General features: G+C 34.9%; 1 protein-coding gene across 2 annotated transcripts in view; it reads right to left on the bottom strand.

Annotated features, from left to right (window-relative positions):
* The window catches only part of LOC149802825 (uncharacterized), a 151,707-nt gene that overhangs the window by 29,805 nt on the left and 101,188 nt on the right, over positions 1-20,714 (bottom strand). For both annotated transcript variants that reach the window (XM_089952280.1, XM_089952279.1), the window contains exons 5-8: positions 12,076-13,359; positions 10,897-11,103; positions 8,001-8,164; positions 3,401-3,518 (exon numbers count right to left, since the gene is read on the bottom strand). In XM_089952280.1, the coding sequence (XP_089808406.1) occupies positions 3,401-3,518; positions 8,001-8,164; positions 10,897-11,103; positions 12,076-13,359 (1,773 nt within the window). The remainder of the gene's footprint in view (positions 1-3,400; positions 3,519-8,000; positions 8,165-10,896; positions 11,104-12,075; positions 13,360-20,714) is intronic.

Raw genomic sequence — 20,714 nt, 5'->3', positions numbered from 1 at the left:
CTGTATAGTTGTTATGTACAATTTTCCACAGCTCACAGGTGTTGTCTTTTGGACACTTCTGCTCCAAAATAAGATTTTTGACTAACACAAGTGCCAAAGTTTAACTTTCTTAAATTAGCATTTTACTGACTACAGTGCCAGATTTACTATTCCAAAATGCTGTATTAGGATTTCAAACAGAGGCATTTTGATCAAATAAATATCTTAACTTTGCAATTTCATTTTTAGGGTACTTATTTATTAGATTCATCATATGATTTATGTTAGGGCTATATGGTGTTGTAGCACATGACCCCACAGGAATAAATTGTGATGACAATAAAAATGTACATTACTTTTAAATTGTATTTTGACTTGGCAGCCTTTTGTACATTTAATTTGAAATACCGCTGAAATGAGGGGTTGACTGGCATACCATCTGTTTTTGTCCATCTGCCTCTTATTTAACACCATTTTCAGGTTCAAAATCACTCAATGGTATCTCCATTGGCACTTTTCCAGTTCCAATATTCAAATATATTTCCTAACTTTAAGAATAAACTGACTTCATCACTGTAAAGAGCCAGTATTTGTCAAACAAAATCGTCATCTGAAGATGGAACATGCTGGGAAGCAGCTATTTAGGTTCTTCTACAAAGCCCATATTATAAGAGCACATTTGTAAAATTTCTTTGATGCAAGGTTCAAACTATGACAGAATGCTTCTTACAGGGTCCAAACAGATTCAGTGTAACAACCATTCATCACAAGCTGAAGAATCCAGCAGGGTTCATACAGAATTCTGAATGATAAATTCAAAGACTTTTCCCAAGCTTTCAAAGACCACAAATATAGATTTCCAAGACCTATTTTCACTAACATTTTGCATACAAGTCATGTTATATGAGAAAACAATGAATGCAAAATACTTAAATATTGTTTACTGATGAAATTCAAAGTATAATTAATCAAACAAAGAAACCAGGAAGACTTGACTACAACCGAATCTAACAACTTGGACAATTTTATTTGTGATTATGCTGGAAAGAAATCAAAGTATGTTTTCATGTGCATGATTTGAAACTTGTCTGCAGGAGTTCTAGTGCTTCACTTCTTTCAGTGTGCACAAACTCAAACAAATTTTGCATGAGTCACACGATCATGTGCCATTGGCGCATATCCAAATGGTTTCTTCATGGCAACAAATGCAAGCTACTTACAAAGTTTGGTAATCATAGATGGCGGAGAACTCGACTTTCTGTGCAGAAATTAAATAGGGAACAAGTGAACAAATATGCAGACATAATAACCTGATAAAATGGCACCTAGTGGCAGGCATATAACAATAACAGCCTAGTCAATTCTTGATCCCTGATCATGGCAAAGGTACAGCTTAAAATGTACACTATACTATGTTTTGTTCTAAAAGTTCCTTCCTGATGATGATAAAAATGTTTACCCTATTTAACCCTGTATAGCATGTATCGAATTAAAAATGACCAGAAAATGTGACTTTGCAAACATGAATTATAATGGGGGACAGGATACTGCGATAGTTATATGCTCTCTTTACACCTCTGCAGTTTGGGGTTTGATCCCTGATTCCATTGTAACTGGGAATATCTCTACTGCAACCAACAATTTTTAGCAGTGGTGGTGGGTGGCAGTGGAGGGTATATATCATTATATCCCTGGGATATTTACTCTACCCTAATGAAGCTCACATACCATAAACAAATTTCTGTGCTGAAACTAGTTGGGGAGGGGAGAAATTCCCATGAAATCCCTCCTATACTGTAAACTAATAAAAGGGTCATGGAAATCTGCTATGCCTCTCCACCCTAATACTTGTGAATTGCACAAGTTGCAGCCAGGGTAAATACAAATTCCCAAGAAAAACTCAACTTCCCTGCCGTCCCCTCTTCATACAAAGCACTTAAGGTAAAACTTGATACTGAACTTCAATATCCTCAAAGGACAGATTTTCGTACTGCTCCACCCCTAATTTGTTTTTCTGTGACTTATTATGAATGTATTAATATCATGCTATTTAAACACTGATATGAATGTATTAATAGCATGCTATTTAAACACTGATATGAATGTATTAATAGCATGCTATTTAAACACTGATATGAATGTATTAATAGCATGTTATTTAAACACTGATATGAATGCATTAATATCATGCTATTTAAACAGATATGAATGTATTAATATCATGCTATTTAAACACTGATATGAATGTATTAATATCATGCTATTTAAACACTGATATGAATGTATTATTATCATGCTATTTAAACACTGATATGAATGTATTAATATCATGCTATTTAAACACTGATATGAATGTATTAATATCATGCTATTTAAACACTGATATGAATGTATTAATATCATGCTATTTAAACACTGATATGAATGTATTATTACATGCCATAATAATTTATGAATGTATTAATAGCATGCCATACAAATTTATTGCTGACAGAGTCATATACAAATGATATTACAATAGTGTTTATCTTGTATGAAATTCACACAAATAATGATATATTCCATAATCAGCTTTTGTGAGTGGTATTTTATATCAAGGAGTTTCACAAATTTCACATAGAAAATGAACACAAGCTTAGGATTCTATTTATCACATAATCTTATAGACCTATTGAAGATAATCACTTGCAAATAAAGTGAAGCTGCAAACTGCACAGACCATGATCTTTCATTACATAATGTGCCAACAGATCAGGGTCTACATTCTTTGTTTTACTGATTGCTCCAAACAAACTGCATAGACCCAGATCTTTCATTACATAATGTGCCAACAGATCAGGGTCTACATTCTTTGTTTTACTTAATTGCTCCAAACAAACTGCATAGACCCAGATATACCAAATCAATATGTGATGGCAGATCTGTGTGTAGACTGCAGTTTGACTTAACTTGTAAGCTAATACAAATAACAGCATTACCTTAGTGTGGTGTCTGATAAGTATGACATGACTTCATGACACTAAAAAAGGTCAGCATTATGTAATAAATGATTTTATATAATTTATCATTACCTGATTTTCTTTGGAAAAGAACACATATTCTTGATTTAAACAACTGTGTCTTGTATTGAATTTCTCTTCAAACATGAAAATAACTTCAGTGAAATGACAAAATGGGAACAATTTTCAAAGAGGACATTTCAGGAAATCATGTGGAAGGGGGCATGATTTTCAGGCTGTCCTGAGAGTCACTGCGACGATTTCCTGTTACACAAGCACATGCAAGAATATGTGGTTCCCTATCCAAAAACAATTTGTTTTCCACCTTCAACCTCAAAAGTCATCCAAAATCACCAGTGCTGCTGAGAGTAAATTCTCAAATTATTTTACAAAGAACATACAAAAATAGAGCTTGAACTCACTTATGACTGACAGGACATTGACTTGCTTGACAGCAGGCTTGTTCTGCTGGTGACAGGAATAGTTCCCAATGTGATGAATGTCAACTCCCTCAATGTACAAGGTACCATCTTTAAACACCTGTATAAAAGATGGAGGTTTTGTAGAAGAATATCTCATGACTTTTCCAAGAAATTTTCAGAAAAGATCTCAACTTCACACCCACTTTGTTGCTGCTGTGAGAGTAAGAGAATGTGATACCCATATGCTATATTGTTTTCATGTTAACAATAAAATATATTGTTCAGTTGAAAAGAATGATCAAATTCTAATATGCTGTTTTAGAATACTCTGCACCAGTTTTCTGTAAAATGAAACTAAAAAAGCTTTTACATTTTGATGAAATTTAGTAAACTACTTTCTCATTTCTGAAGCAGCTGCATCAAATGTCATTTAAAATGGAAAGGCAATGAATCAATATAACAAGAAATGCTACAGTGATGTAAAAGTAGACACTTCAGCTGGAAAGTAGCTGGTAAATCAGCCAGCAACTGGCTGATAATGAGAAGGCAGAGTAAATTATGACATTGTTGTACCCAAGCATTGAGCAACAGTAATCATGAGCATGAATCATGACCCTCAAATGATACATTTCGCATTTTAACCTTGGCCCTTTCACAGTAAAAGGATATGATGACTGTTTCCATACCAAATGGCAGGAAAATGCCAATGACAGAAAGTATCTGAAAGTATATCTGTGTATCAAATCAAAATCTGACTGCAAAGCAAGAGATGGTGACACACATGCACACACACAGACATGCAGTCACACATACATACACACTGTAAATAATTGCTATTTTGACACCTTTAATTCCTGATTGTTCCAAACCCACAAGCTAAACCAGAATGATCTGCCACATACAAATTAATGTGTGGCATGTATGACATTATGCATGAAGTCGAGTATAGAATAAAAACAGCATCATTATTTTAATATTTGTCATTTTTGCCTTATTCTAGACATGTGAGACATGGCTACTGGTGCTATTTTAAATGAGAAGATAATAGCAATAGTTTATTATGTGTCATCATTAACCTAAATATAACATCTACAGATGTCAAGAGTAGCTTTTCAAAGTTGATGAAAAATAAAAATTCAAGCTTGAACTTAACCCTAAGGATTGTTTCAATGACTCAAAAACAGGTGCTTGAATAGACAGTTATCATACTGTGAAACCACTCTGATTTCCCATATTATTGTCTACGTTAACTTAATATAAGTCTTGTTACTAGGCAACAATAAAAATAGCTGACATGCACCACAACTCAGGATCACAGGATGATATACCAGAGGACTTCATGGAAAAAAATTCAAATTGTAACCAAAATGGAACAGCTTTTGATATAAAGCATTTAAGCATGTGTGCTGGTTATTATTCTTCCCTTTTCCAGTATGCTAAACCGAGTTGACATTTATCTGTGATAAAGTGTTAAACATCTCTGACAAGTGAATTCAAAAACTGTTCATCATCCACCCACCTAACATTAATCTCATACTGTATGTATGCAGTTGTTCCTTGTACCACTACAAACAATGGTATACTGTTGGCATATACTGTATTCTCATCAAGTGCATAGACTCTGACACTGTGAGAAGTTTTTTGGTGTGAACTCTGTGAAAAAAAATTGTGATAAGGTACCACATGAGAGTGCCTTTGACTGTCTGTGTGGCCAATTTTTTAACTGTTTATAGGATTTTAGGTTTTACTGTTTTATTTCGTTTTATATACCTTTTACAGAATTTTAGCATCTTCACCATTTAATGTCTATTGTTAGTACATAATATTTATGTCTTTGGGAATGCTTTATCTTGTGTGCTTTTTTAAAAATTCTTTATATATACATTTTTAGTTTTGCTTTAACTGGCACCATGTAACCACTATTGTGCAAACATACCATTAAACCTACAACAACCACTACAACTTCTATTTACAGGATTACTGTATAGATACCATTAAACCTACAACAACCAGTACTACTTCTATTTACAGGATTACTGTATAGATACCATTAAGCCTACAACAACCACTACTACTTCTATTTATATGATTACTGTATAGATACCATTAAGCCTACAACAACCACTACAACTTCTATTTATAGGATTACTGTATAGATACCATTAAGCCTACAACAACCACTACAACTTCTATTTACAGGATTACTGTATAGATACCATTAAGCCTACAACAACCACTACTACTTCTATTTACAGGATTACTGTATTGATACCATTAAGCCTACAACAACCACTACTACTTCTATTTATAGGATTACTGTATAGATACCATTAAACCTACAACAACCACTACAACTTCTATTTACAGGATTACTGTATAGATACCATTAAGCCTACAACAACCACTACTACTTCTATTTACAGGATTACTGTATTGATACCATTAAGCCTACAACAACCACTACTACTTCTATTTATAGGATTACTGTATAGATACCATTAAGCCTACAACAACCACTGCTACTTCTATTTACAGGATTACTGTATAGATACCATTAAGCCTACAACAACCACTACTACTTCTATTTACAGGATTACTGTATAGATTATTATTATATGCTCATTTTTGTCTCAGATAACTTTACATTATCAGAATCATTCAGTATTTTACGATACTGAACACCTTCATATTGCATGCAAGTGCATGACACGTGTGCCTGAAGACATAATAGTGTATTATGAACTACTTTTCAACAAAACATGTACACTCATGTAGTAGACACTTCAGGTTTTTGGTTAAGTAAATTTGTTTGTGAATGAGCCAAACAAGCTATTTCATTCATTTGAAAGTAGAGATGATAAAGTTAATGATGTGGATAAATTCAATGAGTCACAAATGAAACTTTCAAAGAAGTAAATGAATGAACGTGATATTATCAATGTCCAAAACAAATGTGAGACGCAATAACTGAAAATACCATTCTGATCATTGAAACAGTTATTTTAGGAGAATATTCGTATATTTTTACAAATAGAATGGTTAAGACTATAACAAGTTCTCTCTAGGGTCTAAAAATACACCATAGAAAAGCATATTGAGACCAAGGGCTACCATGAGACGTACCATTTTACAAGTTGTCAAAATACTAAATTCAATAATAAAATGTGATTGAAGGTTTTCATAGAAAACTAAGAGCCTCAGAGCCAATAAGCCAAGACTACGAAAAAGTATTACTTCAGCTGCTTTTAAATTTTCCCCATACACCTATTTTGATACAATGCTAGGCTAGCAATAGAAGACATAATGTATGATACAGGTCGTAGCTGGGGTCCCTCCAATAGTGAGATGCAAGTGACAGGGCATAAACATGTTTTCTTAAGATGGCAATAAGAATGGTTATAAATATACTTACATTTATGCATCTTGAATTTCCTCAGATTGTACTTATATAGTTCAAATTTGACTGACATGTCCTGCAAAACCTTATACTTACAGATGCTATACCTAAATTTCAACTAGCCTACATGTCCAGAGTTGAAATTTATTCTCCTTTCTGCACTGAACTGACCAAATAATCCATTCCATCATAAGCAGGAAAGTAGTATTGAGTTGGATCAACACAGATACAAAATCCATGTGCAATATTTCACAATATGACTCTAATTTTCAATTTTAAGTAGACCAATAGGACAATTCTTGTTTAAACTGATGTAGAGTGTACAACTAAATTAAAAGGTCACTGGGCAGAGCTATGTGTGCATGAATACTGTTATGGTCTATTGATGATTCTAGTTGTGAATTTATTTTGGAATAAAGCATAAATTCAACTACATTGTTTCTTGTAATGTCTTTTTATTATTAAGCCTTAGGTAGTTAAACAAAATCAGCATATAATAAAAAAGTTACTGCATTTGTATGGGAAAATATAATCTTGTTTTGTTCTTTAAAAAAACATTGCACTCCTCAAGATCGTGCAGTATTTTTCAGAAAACTCATTCATATTTTCCCATACAAATGCAGTAACCTATAATTCTTTTATAGGAATATTCTAACAAAAGTCTCTTGTATATGATATGCAAAAATTATACAATTCTGCAACAGAAGTAGGTCACCATCTACAGACACTTCAAAGTCAAGTCAAACTCCAAACAACAAAGATCCTGGTCTGCAATAGCATAATGCACCTGCAAATCAGGGGCTATGCTGTTTGTTCTACTGATTATTCCCAACAAACTATGCAGACCCAGGTCCACCGATGCATTATGCGATGGAAGATCTGGGTCTGTTCAGTCTGAAGTTGGACTTGACTTGTAAGCGTGTACATATACTACTGAAACAGAAGTAGGTTATTTATTGCCAAGACAAGTGTAAATTATTTTGCCCAAGGACACAGCATGGTAACCAACATGGTAACCAACACTGGCTGATGGTAGGATTTGAACCTGCACTCTTTCAGTCCAGCATGTTAATCAGTAAGCTACAGCGGATCTCATGTAACTTACTCAAATTTATTGTCCTTTGTGCTTGAGACATCTTGAAGTCAAATATATCAAATATGTAGCAGTGCAGAGTTTTCATTTAGTCACTCGAAAAGACTCACATGAATTTCTGGTGCATCTGTCAGACTCAGATCCATGCCAGATTTCTGCCAGACAAAATCAGAGCTCTCTCCTATGATGCTACACCTGATCTCAAGGTCATTCCCCACTGTGGCCAGGGTTGGGATAGTTGTTATTTTTGGCTCAAACACTTCATCAGGAATATCTGAAAGAGATTGAACATTTATAATATACTGGCTATTATTTCCACAGGTTTTTCTAGGCGAAGTGGGAATGTGGACAAAAGCCATCAGAACTGATCAAAGCTATTTAAAAAAATAATAAAATTAACATTACTGTATCTCAAAAAAACTTCACTTGTTATAACCTACCTAAAATTGTCAGGCACAAACCAAGTCAAAATCTGAACACCAGTCAACATGATGTTTAAACATGATTTATCCATCAAGTCTGTGTCTGTGACAAAGATTGCAATAAATGCCACATCCTCAATGCTACAGCTGTCAGCCCCTACAACTTATTAGGACCTAGTGCTCATCAATTAGTAGTATACCAATTAAGTTTTATGAAAACTGGGTTAATGTAAGTTTATGAAATGGAACTTTCAACATAAACTCGTTCAACCAATATGTAAATTAGGAATTCTCAACGTATGACATTGAAATTTCAACCACCGCCGTGTAATTCAAATGACACAATCTAAAACTTCGACGTAGAATATATAACTTTCAACCACTACTGTTTAATTCAACAGATACATTCTAAAATCTTGACCTAGAAAATGGAAATGGAGATGCGATTTTGTTTGCCGAGAAATTTACACAGCATTCACAGTGATTATTCATGGAATTGAAGCTAATTGGTGACAGTTTTATTTCTTTAATTTTTTTTCTACAGTACTAGTGGTTTTAAAACATCTGAAATTTACATGAATATTGTTTAATCTTAACATTCTATTTACTGAAGAAAAAAACTGTGTGTGATATTAATTATTTTGTCACTTCAATATTCACAAGTGTTAAAATAGAATATGACATCTATGGATTTCATACGTTATATCTATTTATGTATTTATGTATGGTTTTTTTTTCTTTCTGAGAAATGAAAATTGACACATAATATAATAATTGGGAGTTCTCTGCAAATAATTGGGAGATATCATAAGATCGGGAGGTAGGTGTGGAAATACCCCCAAAATCGGGCAGTTTTTCTCCCGGCTTGAGAGCTGACAGGTATGAACTGTCCGGGCTTGTGGAATTTCAGTCAGGGCTAGTGAGTTTATTTAAGTCATCAGCCTGGGATGTGTGCCTAAAAAAAAATTTTTTTTGATCACTGACCAGTACAGTACATGAACTATTTATACCAGACATGTATATACTATCAGATTTGTCAACATGCTAACTGTAGCCTGCATGTAAAATACACTGTGATTGAATCATAAGGAAGCTTCTTAATGTTTAAATTAATTACTTATGATTTCTGCTTTGCAGATTTATTAGTGGGAAGGTGGGGTGTGTGTGTGAAAAACTAATGCATAAGTAATGACCAATGAAAACAGTTCTCAATGCCTTTTACATCTCCCCGGTAATGGATATTGTTTCACACACAAGTCGGTCCCCATTCTAGTCTCTTCGCCCAGAATTCAGTATTATCTCTCAGTGTTTCAGTGTTGGATGTATATTTTGAAGATGTTAGTCCTTAGGTGGTGTGTGTATTGGGGGTAGGTAATGAATATGTCATTTACATATAATAAGATTCGACCTCATCCTTCTTAAATGAATTTTTAATTTTTACATTGGGCACCATCACTTAATCTTTATCACATTTGTGCACATCACACGATGCATAAGTATTTATTTAAAAATTACATTGCACTTTTTAAATTCCAAAATATGAAATATGAGCACCTTCTTACTGTTGTAATTAACTGCTGTCAGGTCTCATCTGCTATATCTACTTCCCAAAAGCAATACATATTTTCATCATTTAAAATAATAATAAAAATTACCCCAAATTTACAAAACAGAATTGTAATAATGTTCATAAATAATAAACTCAATTTATATTTCTTTCCATTATGCCTTTAACATCATTACATTTATGAACTAGCTATCAATAAAGTTTTCATAATAATTTTATTACAGTTGTGCGATGATATCCATATTTGACATTCAGCACACTCACTGAATTTCCAAATTTAAAAATAGGTAACATGAAAATGCATCCTTTTGAATTCCTAGACCAGAGCAAGGCACTCTGACAGTCTTATCTTCACCATTTCTCCCATGACAGGACCAGGTGACCAGTCCAGTACTTTTTTAAAATGAGGGACATGGATATCCTTGTTTTAATAAATGTTATAAAACAGGTGTAAAATGAAAGGGGGGTGGGGGTAATCAAAAGCAGGAAGTTAACAATGGATAAATATGGTAATCAGGAATTTTTTATAAACAAAAGAACAGATGTACCATTACTCTGAACATTTTAGTGTCATTAAATTTTATAGTTTAGTAAATTCAGCATACTCTCAACTTAATTTTTTTAAAAACTTTCTGATTAGGCCAAATGCATACTGGATATTCAAGTTACGTACTGTTGCTATGGGTTTAATACCACTTTTTTTGTACATTATAGGCTATACATTGCAGCCAGTATATCTGGTGGAGGAAAAACCTGGGAAAACCCCAGGAAGAGCCACCAACCCACTGGAAGCTACTGGCAAGCTTTCTCACTTACCCATGATGGACAAGCCTGAGATTCGAAAAGACTCAGACAGAGGTGAGGTGTCAGTGATCTGTGAAGTTGAGTGAATTAGAACACTTGGCTCCTAATTACTATAAACTTTACTCTGAACATGAGTGAAATTGATCCGTCTCACAAACTTTTACAATTATCAATACTTTGTTGAAGACATTATTCATTCTGATACAATCTTACCAAAAGCCTGGATGAATTCATCAGTTGTCAGCTTGCCATCCTTATCTCCTTGGTCATTCATGGCTGCCAGGTCAAGGAGTGAACAGACAGAGGACATTTTGTCAATGTTCTCCTGAAGCTGTAGCATCCAAAGTTCTTCCTTCTCCACAAAACCATTAAAATCCTTATCAAAGTACTTGAACATCTCTGTGGCTACATATCGTCTCTCTGACAAAAGGAAATTTAGAGCTATTTTAGTAAAAAAATGATTTTGTTGTATAAAATATGCAAGATATGAAAAACTTCTATGTGAGCCACATTCAGTAAGGGGAAACCCAAATTCTGTGTACAGAATTATGTCCCTTACAGCCAGTGAGTGTACTGCTTTAAAGTAAGACCACATTATAATGTCCTTGTCATTACATGTGGTGTGGAAGTATGAACATGTCTGGGAGTCGTCGTCATCAAATAATTTAATGTCACCCTCTGCATTTTTAAGGAGTGATTTCAAACAATATTTAAGAAAGATAGAATAAAAGAAAGTAACTGAAAGATTTTACCCTTCAAATGGTTAATCATGGGTGCATCTCGTTAAATCTATGGATACATTAGCAAAATAATATAGCCTCATTATAATCCAACTCAATTTATCTAAAATGTCTCAGTATCCAAACAGGATACGGGTTGTCGTGGGTTCAATTCCTGACCGAGTCATACCAAGACTTACAAAAATGGTACTAACAGAAGCCTCGCTTGGCACTCAGCATTAAGAGGTTAGTGTTAGGACTGGTTGGCCTGGTGTCAGGACAATGTGACTGTGTAGGACATTATGCTACATGTCTGCGACATGATGCCCCAGTGCTAGGCATCACTATAATTGCCACACTGCTTACATCGTAGTGATATAACTGAAAAATTGTTAAAGCTACATTAAAAATCCAAATCACACACACACACACACACACACACTCAGTATCCAAATAACAATTTCTAAAAACAAACTTATTATTATCATTATTATTATTAGTATTATTTTTATTTAGTATTATTTTTATTGTTATTACTATTATTATTATTTTTCTGACATGAATTGTTAATTTGAAAACCTCAATAATCCATACGCAAGAACCTAGGGCAAAAGTGTATGGATTAATGGAGTTTGGCTTTTTAGGAGACATGTAGTGACAATGTAAGTCTTACCTTCCTTGCTCTCATTGTCACAGTGTTCCTCATTAAACAGGACACAGTGATACCTCAGGACATCTGCCTTAAATCTAAGTAACACTTGTGGTGTACAGAAGAGTGGATCCTGAACTTTATCAAAGATTGGTGAATCCCCCTGAATTCCAGCCTCTTCCTCCTCTTCCTCAACCTCCTGTCCCTGCTGCCCACCTTCTACCTCTTGTGAAACTTCTTTCTCCATTTCTTCACCACCTTCCTTGATGTTCAGCATAGCATCTTCAACCTGCTGCTCATTCTCAGTCGGGGCTTGACTTGTCTGGTTGGTCCTACCCTTTGTCTTGTCTTCCACACCTGGTCCACTTGTTGCCACCACTGCCCCAATAACTGCAGAGTTCTTTACTCCCTGACTCATGCCACTTTTACCTTTCATACCTTGTTCTTCCTTCTCTTGCTGGGACTGGCCATTGGCATCCTTTTCCTTTGTACCACTAGTAGTAGTTTTACTAACTATTGATTCCACATCTCCAGGAACTGCAGATTCTGCATCCTTCTTTTTCTGCTCATCAGAAGCCTGAGTGGCTGAATCTCTTCCCAAGACATCAGATCCTTCTTGCTGGTTATCAAGACCATTTCCTCCACTACTTGGTCTCATTTTAAGTAGGACTTTATCCGTCTCATTCTTTTTGTCTAATGCTGTTATTTCTCCAGTTTCTTGCTTTGCTGATGAACTGGTTCCTTTTCCATTTGAATCAGAATTAGTTTTGTCTTTGCTTTGACCAGTACTTTTAGATGCGGTCATAGTTTCTTGCATGCCAGAACCGCTTCCTCTCTGACTATCTGATGCACTATCCAATCCTGGTTGCCTATTTTCTGTAGAGTCTCCATTTCTTGAGGTATTTGATGAATCTTCTTTCTTTCCATCCACATAATGATCTTCCATCTCTTCCCCATTACCCTCTGGTATCTTCTGCTTGTGGTTTTCCTTTGCTGCATCAAAGTTGATCGGGCTACTTGAGTTGACACCACTTTCACCCTTTTGTGCATTCCCATCCACAGACACCATCTCTTTCTGATACTTCTGCCCTTTCTCTGACACTTCTTTCTTTCCATTAACATCAGTAGCTCCACCAGAGTCTGACTCAGACTCTGAAGAGAGATTGGCTTCATTATTAGCGGATGAATGTTGGTTTTCACCATCCTCAGACTGGTGGGCTGAGGAGTAACCACCACCATCACCACCGTTCTCCTTGGTCTTGTAGTTTGTAGCTTCACTGATTGAGCCAGTGCCTTCTTTCTTCCCTCCTGCAGATATACAAACAGAAAGGAGTCAATGAACGTAAAGTTACATGAACTTCCTCACAAGGACTATACTAATCAACCTCTAAGCCAAGTGTAGCAGCTATCAAAGTGACTACTGCTAGCATACATTTAAATGGACCACTGACTAAATCCAGTCACAATCTTTGTGTTACCTTAAATGCTCTGGGAATGTTGTTCAACATGCTGATGGACAGTGGCACAGTGGGCCAAAAGAATGGACAGTAGCCAAGTAGGACAACAGAATGGACAATGGCACAGTGGGCCAAAAGAATGGACAGTAGCCAAGTGGGACAACAGAATGGACAGTAGCCAAGTGGGAGAACAGAATGAACAGTGGCACAGTGGGCCAAAAGAATGGACAGTAGCCAAGCAGGACAACAGAATGGACAATGGCACAGTGGGCCAAAAGAATGGACAGTAGCCAAGTGGGACAACAGAATGAACAGTGGCACAGTGGGCCAAAAGAATGGACAGTAGCCAAGTGGGACAACAGAATGGACAATGGCACAGTGGGTTAGAAGAATGGACAGTAGCCAAGTGGGACAACAGAATGGACAGTGGCACAGTGGGCCAAAATATTGGACAGTAGCCAAGTGGGACAACAGAATGGACAATGGCACAGTGGGCCAAAAAAATAGACAGTAGCCAAGTGGGACAACAGAACAGACAGTGGCACAGTGGGCCAAAAGAATGGACAGTAGCCTAGTGGGACAACAAAATGGATGGTAGCCAAGTGGGACACACATAAATTTTACTATATAACATAACTTTTACCCATTTTAGATGGGATACAATTCCAGCTGTACTTAACTTTCTCATACATGAGGCTATTCTGGTCGCATGTTCACTACATTTTGTCTACCATTTCGTGGAAGTATGCAATTTAACTGTGGAATCATTATTTTACATGTAATATTTTTAAAAGAATTCAGTAAAGGTAGAAGGTACATAAGATGTAATTTCATGCAGTGACAGCATGACGTTTACAAAACAACCCCAAAAATATCATTTAAAATTAGGTTTTAACATCAAAATGGCAATCAATATTGGAGAGGCAAGTGATAGCAGTGACGTGCTTGCAGAATTAATTGAAAATATAGTCAATTTCATGCCAAAGAAATTGACATTTTAGGCACTGGGAATCCTCATCTTCATCAAAATAAACTGAGTTGACGATAATAGGTAATTGAAAATTTGATTTTAAATACAAGTTTTAGCATGAAGATCAACATGGTGGACAGCAGTGAAGCGGTAAGTGATGGATTCCAATTTTGATGAAAACAGAGACAATTCCAAGGGGAAAAATTAGATTTTAGGCAGTGGGGATCGAAATATTTACTACATCAAAATGAAATGAACAGTTCATAATAAATTGGTATATTTGACTCAGCTATTGATGATGATGACTAATGGTTTTCAAGCTAACTGCACAGTTTGAGAACTTCACTGCTCATGAAGTTCACCCATATACCACGGTTGGATGTGTGCATAACATTATGAAATTTTAGTGCATTCATGAAAATGCACCAAAATAAACCCAACAAAAACTAAATTTTTAAATTAGAATTTATTATGGAATAAAAATACTGAAGGAAAATGAACAGCTTTGTCAACTTTCCAGTAAGGATCTGTTGTTATAACCTTTGACATTCTTAATTGATTGTTATTTTTTTCACTAGCTTAAACAACATAAAATCCCCACATTTCAAACTCTTACACATAAGAGTTTAAATGAATATTGCAGAGAGAAAAATTGCATTGAAAGTTATGACAAAATGTAAACCAGGTTTTTTTTAGTTTAATTCAACTGAACATTTTACAGCTTAAAATTTTCAATAAAAAATACAAGACTCTGAAGAAAATGGTATGCTAGTATGGAACTTTGACAATTTATTTGAAAAACTAGTCCTGTAAAGCCAGAATTACCAACATAACATTTTCTCATGCTGATACAACAAGTTTCCAGTTCCACATAACGGCCTGTTTGATTGGGCTTTGGTATGAAAAGTGCTAATATTTCCTGTCCAATTTGCATAATACTTCTGCACATGTTTAGAAGTCCTTTGTTAATCATCACAATTTTTCATGAAGACATTTGCAGGAAATACTGATGCTGATTAGCTGATGGAGTATTCTCTGTCTTTGATGAAGGTGCTTGCCACATTACATACTGGTTTCATAAAACAAGAGATTGAATATAGTGATCACTTGTATGAAACCACAATTAACTTCAACTCTGTGAGGGTAACTATAAGTATATAAATCACTGCAAGATTTCTTTTTTGTGTTACCACATGCAATGGAAAAAATAGTCACCAAAGATTATCGGCAGCAAAAATTATTTCAAGTTTTAGTTTCATTTTCTTTGAAGACAGAAGACCAATCTGAAAATTACAGATCTCATGATGTCTGTTATCCAATAATGTGATCTGCATCTTCTTCCTTTCAGTATGATTATAAAATACATGATTTTTATTAGTCTGATGTGGCTTAAGGACAAATTGCAGCCATCATGCTGAGACATATTCATCAACAATATCAAACAATTTCCATAACTATGAACAAAACATGAAAGAAGTTTTGCATTTATTAGATACCCCCTCTTCTACACATTTGAAATATTTAAGCTATGCAGTGTCAATGGAACTCAAAACAAAAAGGGATTTATACAAGTCAATTGGTGCATCAAAAAGTATCAACATGCAGACAAAAAACCTAATTGGTACCAGTCTAGGTGTGCGATAATGTTATATCAAATGTTCTGAACAGCCAGCCATATCAAACTCTAGATCCACGATGTACAAATTAATGTGTACATAATATAGAAAACATGAAATATAGATTATCTAGAGGAAGTGCATACAATCACATTAAGGAATGCTTATTAAATATTTATGTTCCATCAATCACTTCCTCTAACAACATTTTATCCTAACAATTCATCTCTACTGGTTTATCTGGATACAAGATCTATACTGTAACTATCTGAAACTTAAATATGTATTTAAATTGAATGGAATATCTACTCCTAATTAAATACGGGATTTCTCATAAGCAATCAAGTGAAATCTCTGAGATGAGTTGAATAATGTATGCCACACTGCAGCACATGATTCAATATATCATTTAGGCACTTTCTTGCTTTCTTCTTTTGATCTTAAAACTATTTTTTCTACATGATAGGCAATACATGCTGTCCAGCCTTACTGTATGTCTGAGCAGCTCAATTATCATTTAGGACCAACTAAACCATGGGATGAATGTGTGTGCAAAGTTTCATGGCAACCAACCCTCCAAAGTAGTTTAGGAGGATCAATCTCGATCTAACTGATCTAACAGATGATGTACGATGACAAAACACCATCCTATAAGCTCTTCTGGTCTATGAACTGTAAAGCTAAACACTTGTGTGGTCATGAGCTAAATGCAAATATATAACCAAAACCTGTAAAAATTAATTATAGGTCACAAAAAGCCCCTTTTGTTGAAAGAATGTGGTAGCACGTGCAATGTTGTTGTTGTTGTTGTTGTTGTAGGGTTTAACGCCATTTTTCAGCACACGATAGGCTATACATGGCGGCCAGTATTAATGGTGGAGGAGGAACCTGGGAAAACACCGGAAAGAACCACCGACCCTCGAGAAGCTACCGGCAAGCTTTCTCACATACCCACATTGGCTGAATCCGAGACTCGAACCTACGCAGACCGCGCGTGCAATGCATATCATCAAAACTTTAATGATTTTGCATAAACACTGCCTGTCAGATGAAGATCAAACACAAAATTTAAGCCAGTGAAGCATAAATTATGGTCGATATTAACCTACTACTGAAATGAGGGAGTAGTGTTCATAAAGATGCATCCCAAAGTTTCATTATTCTATAGAGGACAGTATGCACAGAGCATGCCAAAATGTGGTCATTGGCTAAATGCTACAATTTAACATATGCCTTTTAAATGTGAAATACAGATCACAGTGAAATATTTTGGTACTGGTGTGGTACTAAGAGAGATGTATACAATCACCTAGTTTAATGATTACAGCATGAAGAGTACAAATTTCAAACTCAACCAAAGTAAAATGTCAAATATGGGTCACACTGACCAACTTTTAAGATTAGGTATAGTACTCAAGATGCACTCTTTCACTATGTTTAATGATTCCAGGTATAGCAGTATTACACAGCAGATAAAACACCACTGTGGCTATGAGCCAAAAGCACAAAATGAAATATACACCAGTAACCTTTTTAATGTAGGTCATAATGACCATCTTCTTTGTTGCAAGGCATGTTACTAACAGGGATGCACACAATCACCTAGTTTGACAATTTTGGTTCAACAGTGTTTGAGACTGAACTCAAGGCAGTGAAGCATGAATAATGGTCACAGTGACCTACTTTTGTGATGGGGTTCTATTACTCACCAATATACATCACCTCACCAAATTTCATGGATCCTGGAATAACAATACATATAAAAGGTGCAAAAAAGAATTATTTATTTTTGTTTTTTTTAAAACTAATCACAATCCTGAACCTAAGCCAGTAAAATTTGAAACATAGGATATAGTGGCCTTCTTTTGTGCTAAGAGTATCGTACTAAGAGATGTATAAAATCCTCCAGTCATATGATTCCAGAAAACACACTACTTACAAAATAAACTTAAAACATAATTTTACTAAAATCAGTGCAGCATCATACATATGTCACAGTGACTTACTTTTGTGATGAGTGTAGCACCCACCAAGAGGCATTCCCTCACCATATGTTATGAATCTATGTATAAAAGTATATGTACATGGTATGAAAAAAATCTACTTATGTATATGGTCATGACCTATATGCAAAATGTCAAAATAAGGGTGTGGTATTTGTACAGATGCAAATAATTGTTTACTTTTCTAGAATGAAATTATCATGAGAATTAAACTTTAAAACTTAAAATTTAACCAAACATATATGGTCCTAAGCTAAATGCAAAACTTAACCCAAGTCAGTAAACTGTGGGACACAGTGACCCTACTTTGTAGCACAGCCCAAAAAAGTACATCTTTCTGGTTGAATTACTGTCCCTGTTTTTCATACCCAACCCAAGCACACCCACCCACATCCCATTAAAATAAAAATCATAAAATTGATTTGTGCATCTGAGCTGATATAGCCCAGTACTTGAAGTGTTTAGTACATTATATATACTATTATATATATGTAATGTTCATTAACAAAAAATAAAATTAAATAAATAAAAATAACAATAAAAATTAAACTAATAGAGATATATGTACATCTAATCATATAGTTTGATTTTTTTGAGGAAGAAAAAAAAGTGAAAATTCAAAATTACCATGTCAGGGAAACATAAAATAGAGGTCACAATGAACTAGATTTGTTACAAGATTAAGACACATCAAGCTGCAACCCCTCACAATGTTTCATGATTCTAGGTATAACAATATTTATATTTGTACAAATAGCCTGAATTAAGATGCTCAATGACCTGGACCTTTTGCAGATTGATGCCAAAATCTAAAGACTTCTTCCTTACTGCTAGTGCAAGCCATGAATAAAGTGTAAATGGTGGAGAACTAATGTTATTGCATTGAAATAAATCTGGTAAGAAATAAACATGCAGATGGAAGGCAAACTTTATAACATTACATTCCTCTTCATGCGAGACTACAAACCAAATCTGTCTGACTTATTGCTCCATGTGTACTATATCTTGGAATATAATGACTACAAAATAAATTTAATCAAGCGTGCCGATATATTTCTTTATATAAAATGAAAAAGATTCCCAAAACAATGTACCAAGATTGCTTTGGTAATGACTGATGCTAAAATATTATTATGCTTGACTCACTTCATGCTTGTTAGAATTAAAATAATAATGAATCATAACCATGCATACAGAAACCAACAATTACTGCCGACTTTAATTTATAGCCCAGACAGTGTTATTGATTATATACCGTTATTTAATTGCACATTACCTGACAGGCAGTCAACTCTGCTTATAGAAGTCAGAAATCTATTAAAACAGATCAATGACTGATTGATGCACATGAAACTGTACTTTATTCTCATGAGCCATAGCTACCTGTAGAATTAAGAAAATGGAAGTCCTAACACAGCATTCACAAATGAGAGCTAAAAAAGTAATGGGCCATACAGTGGCATAGCTAGGATACTTGGGCCCATATGCACGCAGACCCTATACAAAGCTTATTGATGGGCCCCTGCAATTTTAATAACAATTTTGCAGGTCCAAAATTATGTTATTTTTTGGGTGGTATACAGCCTGTTCATAGTTTCTTTCTAAAGTGAAAAAATTAATTTGTTTGGATCGGTTCATGGGCCTCCTGTATTCATGGGCCACTATGCTTTTACATACTCTTGCTATATGGTAGCTGTACCCTTGGGGCCATATTTCTAACATGGATCTTAACACTGTTGACACCAGCGACATGTCTCACCATTCATAAAAATGAAACAATTAACTTGTGCCAAAGTCCAGAGGCATTATTTCTCCCAAACCTGATGGTCTATTAACACTGTTGGCCAAATTTTGAAATCCAAGACCCAGAACCTGAAACAAGAAGTTTCCTTATTGCTGGGTCTAGCAGAGACTACAGTACCTTTTACAGCAAGGGATTTATAACTTCTCGTAGGTGCTATATGTAATCAAGCAAATTAAAAGAAATCCCACTAGTAATGAATCTGCTGACAATTCTCACTACATGTATCAACAGTGATCAAAACCTATGAAAATTCTGTTTAATGCAATACTTAAGCTTCCACAAGTGAAGTTACTCTAATTATATGCAAATAATATTTTGTCAAGATGCTGAACTTTTGGCAACCCCAAAAAAGTTGTGAAACATACCTAAAATCACCAGTCCATGAAAATAAAGCCGGCCCTATGCAAAACCAAATGCACACACCCTAACCCAATCTACAAAATGAGTGAAACCATTTTTCTGTACTATAGTCAAGTCTTTCACCAAACAAACCAGTCTCGTAAGAACTTTCAGAGTGACTTTAAAGGTGGTCTCTCATGACAAGTCATAATGATATATTATCAACAAATCTTTCCAATGTGCATTGAATATCTATTATCTCATAGCTCAAAAAGATTTATCTCAGATGGTGAAGCATTCGACTCATAATCCATGTGTCACAAGTTCAATACCCAGCCTGGTGAGCTGAGGTTGGCTGCATAAGTGTGTCCCTGGGAATGGCACTTAGCATAATGATGTTAAGTCTTGGGATTAGAAAAAAAATAATTTTCATGTTCCAAGACTAATACACATAAAACAAATTTAACCTTTTCA

Source organism: Sinohyriopsis cumingii, chromosome 3 (genome assembly GCF_028554795.1).
Source record: "Sinohyriopsis cumingii isolate HCF-2022 chromosome 3, ASM2855479v2, whole genome shotgun sequence".
Lineage (NCBI taxonomy): Eukaryota > Metazoa > Mollusca > Bivalvia > Unionida > Unionidae > Sinohyriopsis > Sinohyriopsis cumingii.
The sequence above is the reverse complement of the archived record's forward strand: the minus strand, read 5'-3'. Positions and strand labels throughout refer to the sequence as shown.